At 44.8% G+C, this 12,778-nt stretch overlaps 1 protein-coding gene across 1 annotated transcript in view; it reads right to left on the bottom strand.

Annotated features, from left to right (window-relative positions):
- dcc (DCC netrin 1 receptor) overlaps positions 1-12,778 on the bottom strand; it is a gene marked incomplete at its 5' end in the record, with an annotated part of 787,692 nt that overhangs the window by 156,701 nt on the left and 618,213 nt on the right. The window contains one exon of the mRNA XM_067983624.1: positions 3,432-3,573. Within this exon, the coding sequence (XP_067839725.1) occupies positions 3,432-3,573 (142 nt within the window). The remainder of the gene's footprint in view (positions 1-3,431; positions 3,574-12,778) is intronic.

The raw sequence follows: 12,778 nt of genomic DNA, 5'->3' as shown, positions 1-12,778 counted from the left end.
GTACTGCAGTACAAAGGGATCTGGGGGTCCTAGTGCAAGAAAATCAAAAAGTTGGTATGCAGGTGCAGCAGGTGATCAAGAAAGCCAACGGAATGTTGGCTTTTATTGCTAGGGGGATAGAATATAAAAACAAGGAGGTATTGCTGCAGTTATATAAGGTATTGGTGAGACCGCACCTGGAATACTGCATACAGTTTTGGTCTCCATACTTAAGAAAAGACATACTTGCTCTCGAGGCAGTACAAAGAAGGTTCACTCGGTTAATCCCGGGGATGAGGGGGCGGACATATGAGGAGAGGTTGAGTAGATTGGGACTCTACTCATTGGAGTTCAGAAGAATGAGAGGCGATCTTATTGAAACATATAAGATTGTGAAGGGTCTTGATCGGGTGGATGCAGTAAGGATGTTCCCAAAGATGGGTGAAACTAGAACTAGGGGGCATAATCTTAGAATAAGGGGCTGTTCTTTCAAAACTGAGATGAGGAGAAACTTCTTCACTCAGAGGGTGGTAGGTCTGTGGAATTTGCTGCCCCAGGAAGCTGTGGAAGCTACATCATTAGATAAATTTAAAACAGAAATAGACAGTTTCCTAGAAGTAAAGGGAATTAGGGGTTATGGGGAGCGGGCAGGAAATTGGACATGAAGCTGAGTTCGGATCGATCAATGCTCTGTGGGTGGCGGAGAGGGCCCAGGGGCTATGTGGCCGGGTCCTGCTCCGACTTCTTGTGTTCTTTAGATTTGTGGTTGGGATCAGATCAGCCATGATCTTATTGAATGGCGGAGCAGGCTCGAGGGGCCGATTGGCCTACTCCTGCTCCAATTTCTTATGTTCTTATGTTCTTATGTCTCGTGGGATTTTTCAAAAACGTGTTTGATTGGCAGCTTTTTTGAAAATTAAATAAGCAGTTATTTAAATCTGCTTGGTCCCAGTCACGTTTTTGAAGATATTTATCAGTCTGTCTTGTTCAAATGGTAACTCTGTTTGGAGCCTTTAAAGCGAGACAGTCAGGTCAGATAGTTTCCGTAGATGTAAACAAAAAAGAACTGCTACATAAGAATATTACTTATAATGTAGTTTAGTGCAGCAGTCATGGACTAATTATTATTTTCTACTACTCGAGGAGCTAGCTAAGATTAATAAAAAGAAAGACTTGCACTCCCTCAGTACTGCACTGGAGTGTCAGCCTCGATTTTGTGCTCAAGTTGCTAGTGTAACAAATGGGCTCGATATTAGCAGGGCTGCGGGTTCACGGCAGGGGGGCTATTGGGCGCGTGGGTAACGGTCGGTGAAATCAGTCTGCCCCGCGCGCGATCGCAGCCCAATTGGATCCACTTACCTGGTCTTCCGGGTTCCCCGCTGCTGAGCTGCGCGTCGAGCGGGCTGCGCATGCGCAGTAAGGTCTGTCAGCTGGAGGAGCTCTATTTAAAGGGGCAGTCCTCCACTGACAGATGCTGCAAGAAATAGGAAAAATTACAGCATGGAGCAGCCCAGGGGGAAGGCTGCTCCCTGGTTAATGATGCCTCACTCCAGCTCTTATTGGATGGGGTGAGGAGGAGGAGGGAGGACCGAGATTTTCCCCCCGGTGGGCGGGAGGAAGTGGCCTGCCTCTGCCACCAAGAAGGCCTGGCTCGAGGTGGCAGAGGAGGTCACCTGCACCACCAACATATCGCCCACCTGCATACAGTGCAGGAGGCGCTGCAATGACCTAAGTAGGTCAGCCAAAGTGAGTACACTTACTCATTCCCCTACACTCCGTCTGCCACATCACTGCCCCCACCCCACATCTCCTCTGCACTGCCAACACTACTCTGTCACATCACCCCTCACACCCACTCAAAGCTCATCCTCATCTTACCTGCACTTACTCACCTCGCCAGTACTCATCCCGCCACTACCACTCAACCCAATCCTCATACAATCTCATGGCTCTATCTCATACTCACCCTCTCATGCATCTCTTTCACGGTCAGCCTCACTCAACCTGCCACTACCTGTGCTGCAGCCACAGGGCATGCATCACATATGTGCAGTAGGCAGCGTGAGGCAAACGTGTCGTGAGCATGAAGGGGATGCACAAGGGTGTTTGAGGGTTTGCCATGATTTTTACTAATATTTAATTTCTGATCAACTCACATTACATATTATATTGGCACCACTACTGCCACATCTTTGCGAATCTTGTCTGGTTTATGCAATAATGCCCTTTCCTGAGGATCACAATGAAGGCCCACACCTGATGCCACCCATTGTGTCACTGCAGAGTGGGTGTAGATGTATTTGCAGGGCTCTTTTGTGCAGACGACTGAGAGACGTCGGCGATGTCCCCGGTGGCACCCTGGAAGGATGCGGAGGAGAAGTTGTTGAGGGCAGTGGTGACTTTGACAGCGACAGGTAAGAAGATGGTGTTTCCCCCAGTACGGGAAACAGTCCCAGTTGTCCACCCCTCCTGAAATATTCCCTTAATCAGGTCTGTTAACGACCTGAAATACCACAATAAATACTGTCAAGTGGCACTCCGCTGGCTTTAATTGCCTGCGGGAGTCCCATATGCGGGTGCTGCGTGCGCACGCCAGCGCGTCTGTGGGGAACCCAGAAGTGGGCGGGTTGGAGCTGGGCTCCCGACCCGCTCTGGGATTCCCCGATTTTCGGAGCCCCCCCCGCCAGGAACGCACCTGATAGCGGGTGCTAATATCGGGCCCGATCTTCTGTTTCCACTATGTTTGTTCTATTATTGTTTAGTAAATTTGTTTGGTGGTTGAAGCCTAATTCAGAGTCTCGTGTAGTGTTATTCTGCTATCTTCCAAAGATAAAGAGGATGACATGAGATTGCATGATAAAACTAATAGCTGGAATAAACTGTACACTGCTCTCTGATTGTTCCCTGGGCATACTACAAGACCCAAGAACGTAGCATACGTATCAACAACAACTTGCATTTAAATAGTGCCCTTAATGTTAAAAAACATTGGGCAAGGCGTTTCACAGACTGGTGTGTATAAAATGGATATTGAGCCAAGAAAAGAGAGGTGAACTAAAAGACTGGTTCAAGAGGTGTTTAAAGGAGGAGAAAGAATTGGAGAGGTAATGGGTTTTAGAGAGAGAATTACAGAGCATCAGACCCAGGAAGCTGAAGGCTTTGCTGCCAATGTTGGGGTGAGGGGAAGGGATGGGCATCTTTGAGGTCAGGTACAGAGGTACAGAATGTTAGGAACATAGGAACAGGAGTAGGCCATTCAGCCCCTTGTTCAGGGGGATATACGGCTGGACTGGAGTGATTTAAAATCAGATTTTAAACTTCAGGCGCAGGGGGATGGGGAGCCACAGTAGGTCAGTAAGGAGGGTGGTTATGGGCGAGCAGGACTTTGTACAGGGCAGGATACTCGCAGTGTCAATAAAAACGGTCAATGCTTTGAACAGACTGAATCTCACCTGTAAAGAGGTACCAGAGATTGTTGGGCTCCAGAGTCTCCATGTCACCCCTACGGCCAATCTTCTTGTGCCTGATTTTGTATCCAGTAATGAAGCCATTCTGCATATTGGATGGTGGTGGCAGCCAGCTGACTTTTATACTCTGGAAAACAAAAAGAATACTGACCTTTAATCATCAATGTTCAATCAAAGCTTATTGTATTAGAGTAACATCCCCTTTTAGTACAGCTCAATTAACCCTCATTCAGGTTTGCCAAAACATAGAGAGGCAAATTTTCAGCTTTAATTACACCACTTCAGTGACATTAATTAGGCTGTTGGGAGTGGAAAATCCATTGGCTCCCCACCAATTCCCACCACTTCCAAGATATTCTGCTTGAGGGTAAGCGTATTCAAAGCAGGCGGTAATAGAAGAGTGACTTCATACATCACATTTTCCATCATTACCGCCATAGCAACACTTGAGTTTAGTAATGTCACCATCTTGCAGCAATCCAGTGTTGCTGAAGGCACTGGTAGAAGAACTTTAAATTTTAAATCTCTCGTCAAGGAGTGAAATTAATCACACAGCGACTAATTCACTAATTTGGCCCACAATTTCTACATTTAAGCACAGAAGACCATGTCCAAGTTTATTTACAAATAAAATAATATGCAGAAGCAGAAATGTCATCAAAGTAATAATGGTACAATAATCAAATTTACACTTTGCACAAACTTGGTTGATTATTGAAAAAACATAGACTACATCTGTAATCTTACAGTTCCTTTCAAAATCTTCTTAGATATGTTGTTTATGATGGTACAGACATAATAGTTATTTTTATGGAGTTCCTTTTCTTCATCTACACAAAAGGTGAGCAGAAGACTGAAGACCCCCAAGGGGGTTCCTGGATTTTGAGGATATATTTTCTTTTGATGTAGAAGCATTTTCTTTGAGGAAATATCAGAATCTGAGTAGTCACATATCACAGTAAACAACCAATTAATGGTCTCGGAATCAAGTCTTACCTCACCTCTTATCTCATGACAATGATGCTAATTCTAAAACACACTTTACAGTGGATTGCCAAATAGAACATAAGGTTAACCATATTCATCAGTTAATCTGCAATCACAGAAGCCCTGCAGAAATTATGGGCTAAATTCTTCAAAGATCAGCGCTCTCCGTGAGGAACTGCACTCAAAGGGAGCACAGCTGGAAGATTCAGCACTATCATGTTATAGTCCTATATCTGAGCGGGATTCCCTTCGAGCCTGGCTCCCCACTAGGAGGGGTAGATCTTGACTTTGTGCGATTGTGTAAAACCGGTGATAGTGAGTCGGCAGCCCGTATTACATCTCTCCCCATTTTTATTTCCATTGACTTGAAATGACCTTGGATTTTCAGCACTAATATTTTTATCACATTGATGCAGCCCCGATTCTGCTTTTTATTGATAATACAGAGAAGTTTTGGGAATAAATGAAGTAAAAGAAAACCCATCGTGGAATCTTAAACAGTTTCTATGGGCAGGTAACAGCTAGGTAGAGCACCTGGCCCACTGTTAGAGTTAGAAAAATGGATGTGCAGCTGAGTGGGGAAGGTGTGAAGAGGACTGCCCTGTTTGGCACTTCAGGGCACTTATCCTAGAGGACAGCAGTAAACAAGGTTACCGCCACACTTTCAGCAAAGTTACGGCAGAGGAGTGGGAACAGCTCCAAGGAAATTCCGAACCGTGATTACATCAAAGTCTGACATGAAAATTGTGCCACCAATGAGTAAACTCATCCATTGTGTTTTAAGGGTTAAATATTATGCACAAAAGTTATATTTTACTCCCAGGTTTTACATCTACTGTTCCTTTGAAAGATGTCATGAGTTAAACATAGAAAAGACTGACCTCTGATCCATCATATAATCTAGTCCATTGAAAAAGGTGGGGAAAGGTGAAGCCTCATAAATTTGTTGCTAAAATTTAAATTACCTCTGCAGGATCATAGACCTTTGATCATTGTTTTATATAGGATCTGCTACTTGTCACGATGTAAATTTTTTGACATCGATAATTGAGAGTGGGGTTTTACTTTTGAATCATTCCAAGCAAATCGCACTAATGAGTCTCGAAATTAGATAATTTATCAAGAATTTTCACTTCCTCTATCCCAGCAATGTTGTAAGCCTCATTGAATCATTTTTATTGAGGGAGACCAGCCATAATAAAAATGTTCTGATACCAATTCTTAAGTCATAGTACCTACAGTTTATGATATGTAAGATGATACAAAATCCAGCAGTTTACAATTACGTAATCAATGTTTTACCTTATCATTGGAATGTACAAACCACCAATCCTTATGAATGTGCAAAAGGGCAACTCAGCTAATCAATGTCCAGTCCGCTATGAGTATCCCCCCAAATGAAGGTGAAGGCTGCGATACATTAATTAGCTGGTTCTGAGGGCATAATGGAAGAATATGTGGATGATAATCAATTTTTCATAGCCTTTTATGTATTTCTGAGTTTATGAAGGTAAGGGGTGTTATCACTATGGAATGTTTCCATTCGCAGGAAGTGTGCTCATCTAATGTATACCATGGTTTAGATGCAAAGAAAAGTTACTGGTTCCCTACCAAAATGCCTTAAATCCAACTTCAGAAAAGCTCCCCCTACTGCATTTCTGTTTCCTACAAAAGTCATCCTCTTTGAGCAGGATTTAGCATCTCGGAATATTTTTGTTCATCAAATGTACTATATAAATGTAAGTTGTTGTTAATCATTCCAAATTAGAGTCAGTTTTGCCTTATGAGCTCACACCAATAAGAACTAGGTTGAGATGGTCATGGGTCCATTTTACAAAGGACTGCCAGGTTGCATAGAATTAAATAGAAATTACAACATATAAAGAGGCCGTCTGTATTGGTACTTATCCTCCACATGAGCAGTAGTCTTAATCCCATGTGCCTGCCCTATTCCCAAATCCCTTTATTCCCCTTTCCTTCAATCACCTATCTAACCTATTCTTAAATGCTGATATGGTCTCTGCTTCAATTGTTAACTTTGGTAGTGCATTCCACAGCCTCACAATCCTCTGGGTAAAAAGGTTTCTTCTGTCCTCTGGCCTAAATCTCTTACATTTAATCTTATATCTATGTCCCCTTGGTCTAGATCCCTCAATGACTGGAAACAGTTTGTTTCTATCTACTCTGTTCCATCTCTTCATAACTTTAAACAACTCTGTCAAATCACGCCAGAATCTCCTCTGTTCCAATGAAAATAGCCCCAATTTTGAGTCCTTCTTCATATGTGCTTTTCCTCATATCAGGCAGCATTGTTAGTGAATCCGTGCTGTACCCTCTCTATTGCCTCAACATCCCTCCTATAATGCGGAACCCAAAACCACACGTAGTACTCTAAATGTGGTCTAAGATTTCATATAGATTCACTATTACATCTCGGGGTGTTAAATTGGATAACCCCTGAAAATGGGCGTGGGGATCGCGATACACAATTAACCCACGCCCAGTTGTTGCAATGCAGGCAGTATGTTACATTCGTGCTGCCTGCTGTTTTAAATGATTGCTGCGTGCAGCCAGCGCTACCTACGCTGTTGATTGGCTGCATGCATCAGCAGGGGGCCTCGATATCGCGAGTGGCTCGCTTCTTAAAGGCAGCCTGCACCTCTTAAAGGGGAGGTGCATTGTGGCTGCAAGAAATGGTGGGAGTTGTTTCAAAACTGAATCTGTGCTGTGAAATTTTGAAGAATGGCTGCGCCTGGGAGAGAGCATGCACCAAGATTCTCCGATGATGCTCTGTAGGCCTTGGTGCAAGAGATGGAGAGAAGGAGGGGCATCCTGTATCTGCAGAGGGGCAGGAGACCCTCCAGACATATGCTGAAGAGACAGTGGGAGGAAGTAGCAGAGGAGGTAAATGCCAGGAGCATAGCAGCACGGACATAGATGCAGTGCAGGAAGAAGTTCAATGATTTAATACAAGTTGTCACGGTGAGTTAGTTCAAGTTTCAAGTGGCATATCTTATCAACTGCACCACTAGCCTCATTCACTGCTCAATTCACTACACTCCCATCACCCACCTACCAACAATCTCTTTCAATTTACTCAACCGTTCAAACCATACACTTTATCTCACCCTCACACACTTAGCACTGTTGCAAGCCTCACATGCACAACTCACAGTTCATACACACTGGTAGCTATTCACCCACGACAGTCACATCACCCAAATATCTTGCAGGACACTCACTGACACACTTCCCTCTTTCTTGCAGGAGAAGGTAACGCATAACAGGAGGCAGCAAGTGGCACTGGCTCCATGGAACACGAACCCACTGTCCTCTCTCAGGATGACAGCATTCCTGCTCCCACCCTGCCACTCCTCCAGTGCCCTTGCTGTTGCCTGTCAGCCAGCCAGCCAGCCAGCCCACTCCCTGTAGAGTAATGAAACTTTATCCAAGTATAGGAAACCTCCAAAAAACTTACAAATGCATTAGCAACCAGAAGAAATAATCCATCAACTAACCTGTAACTCTTGCATGATCCCTTTAAAAAGTACTGGTTGGGGGGGCGGGGGGGGGCCTTCATGTCCTTTAAGTCATGGTCAGCTGTGCGAGGTTGGAGTGGAGTGCATTGGATGGAGTGTGGAACTCCAAAATAGCAGCGGTCCCTTTAAATCAGCATTGCGCACTGATTTGCGTCATAATCTCCCTACTCTGCATGCTCCCGGCGGTCATTAGGCGCGCACCCAAAACCCTTTACCAAGAAGTGTGTGCACGCATCTCATACCCAATTTTTGAGGCTTAGTTGGCCACGCAGTGCCTAAAGAATTGGCGCTAAACTGTCCGATTTCACCCCCCTCAACTTTTATATTTTTGCCATAAAACCCAATATTCCATTAGTTTTTGTATGACCTTATGCATGAGGGGTAGCTTTTAAGATCTGTGCATTTAGACACCACCCTCTCTACTTTATATCCAAATCACTGATGTACACAGTGAACTGAAGCGGTCCAAGAAGAGAACCCTGCGGGACACCACTACCCACTTCCAACCACTCTGAGAAACTGCACTGCACTCCCAGGCCAGCCACAGAAATAAGCCCATAGAGCACTTTTCCGATCTTCCCACCTCACTACCCTCTGTGTGCAATGGAAGGATGCCTATTCTCGGGGGGTCAAAGTAGCTGGCAATAGGCCTTTTACATAAGAACATAAGAAATAGGAGCAGGAGTAGGCCGATCGGCCCCTCGAGCCTGCTCCGCCATTCAATAAGATCATGGCTGATCTGATCCTAACCTCAAACCTAAATTCATGTCCAATTTCCTGCCCGCTCCCTGTAACCCCTAATTCCCCTTACTTCTAGGAAACTGTCTATTTCTGTTTTAAATTTATTTAATGATGTAGCTTCCACAGCTTCCTGGGGCAGCAAATTCCACAGACCTACTACCCGCTGAGTGAAGAAGTTTCTCCTCATCTTAGTTTTGAAAGAGCAGCCCCTTATTCTAAGATTATGCCCCCTAGTTCTAGTTTCACCCATCCTTGGGAACATCCTTACCGCATCCACCCGGTCAAGCCCCTTCACAATCTTATATGTTTCAATAAGATCGCCTCTCATTCTTCTGAACTCCAATGAGTTTTGTCTGAAACCTTCTCAGATCACAGGGTTGGAGGGGGCCAGTCAGCAAGCCAAGGGATTCCACTGCTAACACTGTCTGTCAGCCTTCTCTGATCTTCAGGCCTGGAAGTTTTCTGGCTGCTGTTTTCCAGCCCTGAGGCTGGTGACCAATCCCACACCCACAGGTCCCTCAGGCCTGCAGCTACACCTGTGCTCTTGTCCGTGTTTCAAGGACCTGCTAGGAGTACCATCACTCCTGTGCTCGCTGACCTACATTGGCTCTCGGTCCAGCACCTCCTCCAGCCCTACAATCCTCCGAGATCTCTGCACTTCTCCAATTCTGGCCTCTTGCGCATCCCCAACTTTTAGCGCTCCACCATTGGTGGCCATGCCATCTGCTGGCCAGACCCTAAGCTCTGAAATCCCGTCCCTATACCTCCCCGCCTCTCTCTGCTCCTTTAAGACGCCCCTTAAAAGCTAGCTGTTTGACTAAGCTTTTGGCCACCTGTCCTAATATTTCCTTATGTGGCTCAGTGTCAAATTTTGTTTCATAACACTCCTGTGAAGCGCCTTGGGACATTTCACTGCATTAAGGGCACTGTATGAAAGCAAGCTGTTGTTGATCTTGGTGTGACTGGGTCATGGTAATGATCCAGCGTAATAAATTTAGGTGCACTGCGCCTGTCCAGCTGGGCACAGGAGGGAGGAACATTGGGGCCATTATGTCTTTTATGCCACCTGTGCAGCTTTATAAAAAGTGATGTATGTATTTTAGAATCAGAAGAGAATTCAATGTTTAAATCGTTAATTCTTCCATCCCTTTCCTCTTTCCATTTCCTATGGCTAATTTCACCATCACTTCACAGAGACTGGATTAGAAGCAACCAGATGAAGTGAACCAATCTGGAGATTGCAGTTAAAACCAAATTCATATCCGGCAACCTCACAGTAACACTTTTCTCTTTGTCCAGTTCACACCGGAGGAAAGATTAAATTACTAATTGTGAGCCATAATTTACAGAGTCCACAAATCATTGTGATTTCTGATGCCCTCATAAAAATCAAAGCATTCTTTCGTCCACGACTCCAAAATGCTACAAAAGCAAAACTTCAGCACCAATGGCGAGCTCGAGCTAAAGCGGTAACTAATTGCAACAGCTAACAGCTGTAATTATAATCATTGAAGCATAGATTCAATATATCACAGACAATTACACGGATTTCAGGTAGCTATCGTTGATGAACCAGCCTCTCTTTGTCCTTTCGCCATTAAATACAGTCTATTTGCAAGATCAAATAATGATAGTCATTTTAAATTAACACTCTAGGCTTTCAGCAGAATTTCTGTACTGCACTATTAGCATTTCCATTCTAGATATGAGAATGGATAAAGACAAGTTGTTATCTCAATGTGGTATGATTAACATTACAATGCACAGAACCAGAGCATAGCAAAGTCAGGTACTGAAAGACCGCCACCAACGGCTGACCTGACCTTTAATCTCTCTGACCCTACCTAACAGAGTACGCTCTTCTAGCTGGGAAGATTTATTGGCCTAGAAATTCGATGGCGCGGCGCCCGTTTTTCAGGTGCCTAATCATCTAATATGACAGGCAGGGCATACGTATTCACTCTGTGCCGCAAGTGCGCTGCACGCCTTATCGGTAAAGGCAGAAGAAAAGGCATCCAGGGCCCACACCTGGAACCAGCGTTAGGCTCTTTGCATATGCAAATAACACCTGTTTGAAGTCGCCTTTGTAAAATTGGGCTGCCCCAAACAAAGCTGGCACCGGGCCTTAAAGCAGTGGTCCTATGCCAAAGACTATATCCAGAAATGTTTTTGGGTTGTTAGCTGTTATTTGAATTGTTAGCATTTGTTGGGCTGAGTCAGCCTTTTCAGAGCTATTCATCGGCATTTATGAGTTTTTAGTTTGAAATGTGTGTATCTTTCTCTTCTATTCCATCTTTCTGCTCTTCTTCTCCTATTCACAACTGGAGATTTTATCTCTTGCAACTAGTGAGACAGAGATACCCACCTCTTAGGTTGTGATGGAGCATTCCCCTTACACACATTTCTATGTGTTCTTTTGTTTCTTTTCATTCTCTTCCAGTTAAGTGAGTTAGCATATTCTGTTCACATGTATGATTGTGATCGTGGGAAGGTTACAATTATACATGTTAGATACCTGCACAATAAAGGAAGGTAACCATGAGTTTGATGCCAAATACCGTACTTGATTGGCTAGTGGGAGATGGGCTTATGTGGAAAATGAGCCAATCTACTCCAATGCTATTCACTAACTTTGTCAATGGTGACAATCCTGAACAATACCACTTTGAAGAATGTTCTAACATGCTGCATCACAGAGTAAACAGGGATGTGACCATGATTTCTCCATGAGCATGGAAATTGATAAATAGAGGACTGACAGCTTCTAATGTGAATGTGAAAACAACTGCAAGGCCATTCACCTGGTACAAAAAAACTGCAGACCACACCACCTGATACAGTCTAACTTCAGGGCACACCAACTGATACAGTCTCACTTCAGGGCACACCAACTGATACAGTCTCACTTCAGACCACACCCCCTGATAAAGTATCACTTCAGACCACACCCCCTGATACAGTCTCACTTCAGACCACACCCCCCGATACAGTCTCACTTCAGACCACACCAACTGATACAGTCTCACTTCAGGGAACACCAACTGATACAGTCTCACTTCAGACCACACCCCCTGATACAGTCTCACTTCAGACCACACCAACTGATACAGTCTCACTTCAGGGCACACCAACTGATACAGTCTCACTTCAGACCACACCACCTGATACAGTCTCACTTCAGGGAACACCAACTAATACAGAATCACTTCAGACCACACCCCCTGATACAGTCTCACTTCAGACCACACCCCCTGATACAGTCTCACTTCAGACCACACCAACTGATACAGTCTCACTTCAGACCACACCAACTGATACAGTCTCACTTCAGACCACACCAACTGATACAGTCTCACTTCAGACCACACCAACTGATACAGTCTCACTTCAGACTACACCCCCTGATAGAGTCTCACTTCAGACCACACCCCATGATACAGTCTCACTTCAGACCACACCAACTGATACAGTCTCACTTCAGGGCACACCAACTGATACAGTCTCACTTCAGACGACACCAACTGATACAGTCTCACTTCAGGGGACACCAACTAATACAGAATCACTTCAGACCACACCAACTGCAACAGTCTCACTTCAGACCACACCAACTGATAAAGTCTCACTTCAGGGAACACCAACTAATACAGTCTCACTTCAGACCACACCGCCTGATACAGTATCACTTCAGACCACACCCCCTGATACAGTATCACTTCAGACCACACCCCCTGATCCAGTATCACTTCAGACCAGACCCCCTGATACAGTATCACTTCAGACCACACCCCCTGATCCAGAATCACTTCAGGACACACCCCCTGATACAGTATCACTTCAGGACACACCCCCTGATACAGTCTCACTTCAGACCACACCCCCTGATACAACATCACTTCAGACCACACCCCCTGATACAGTCTCACTTCAGACCACACCCCCTGATACAGTCTCACTTCAGACCACACCCCCTGATACAGTCTCACTTCAGATCACACCCCCTGATACAATCTCACTTCAGACCACACCCCCTGATACAACATCACTTCAGACCACACCACCTGA

The sequence above is a fragment of the Heptranchias perlo genome, chromosome 1 (assembly GCF_035084215.1).
Source record: "Heptranchias perlo isolate sHepPer1 chromosome 1, sHepPer1.hap1, whole genome shotgun sequence".
Lineage (NCBI taxonomy): Eukaryota > Metazoa > Chordata > Chondrichthyes > Hexanchiformes > Hexanchidae > Heptranchias > Heptranchias perlo.
This window is presented reverse-complemented; position numbering and strand designations above follow the sequence as displayed.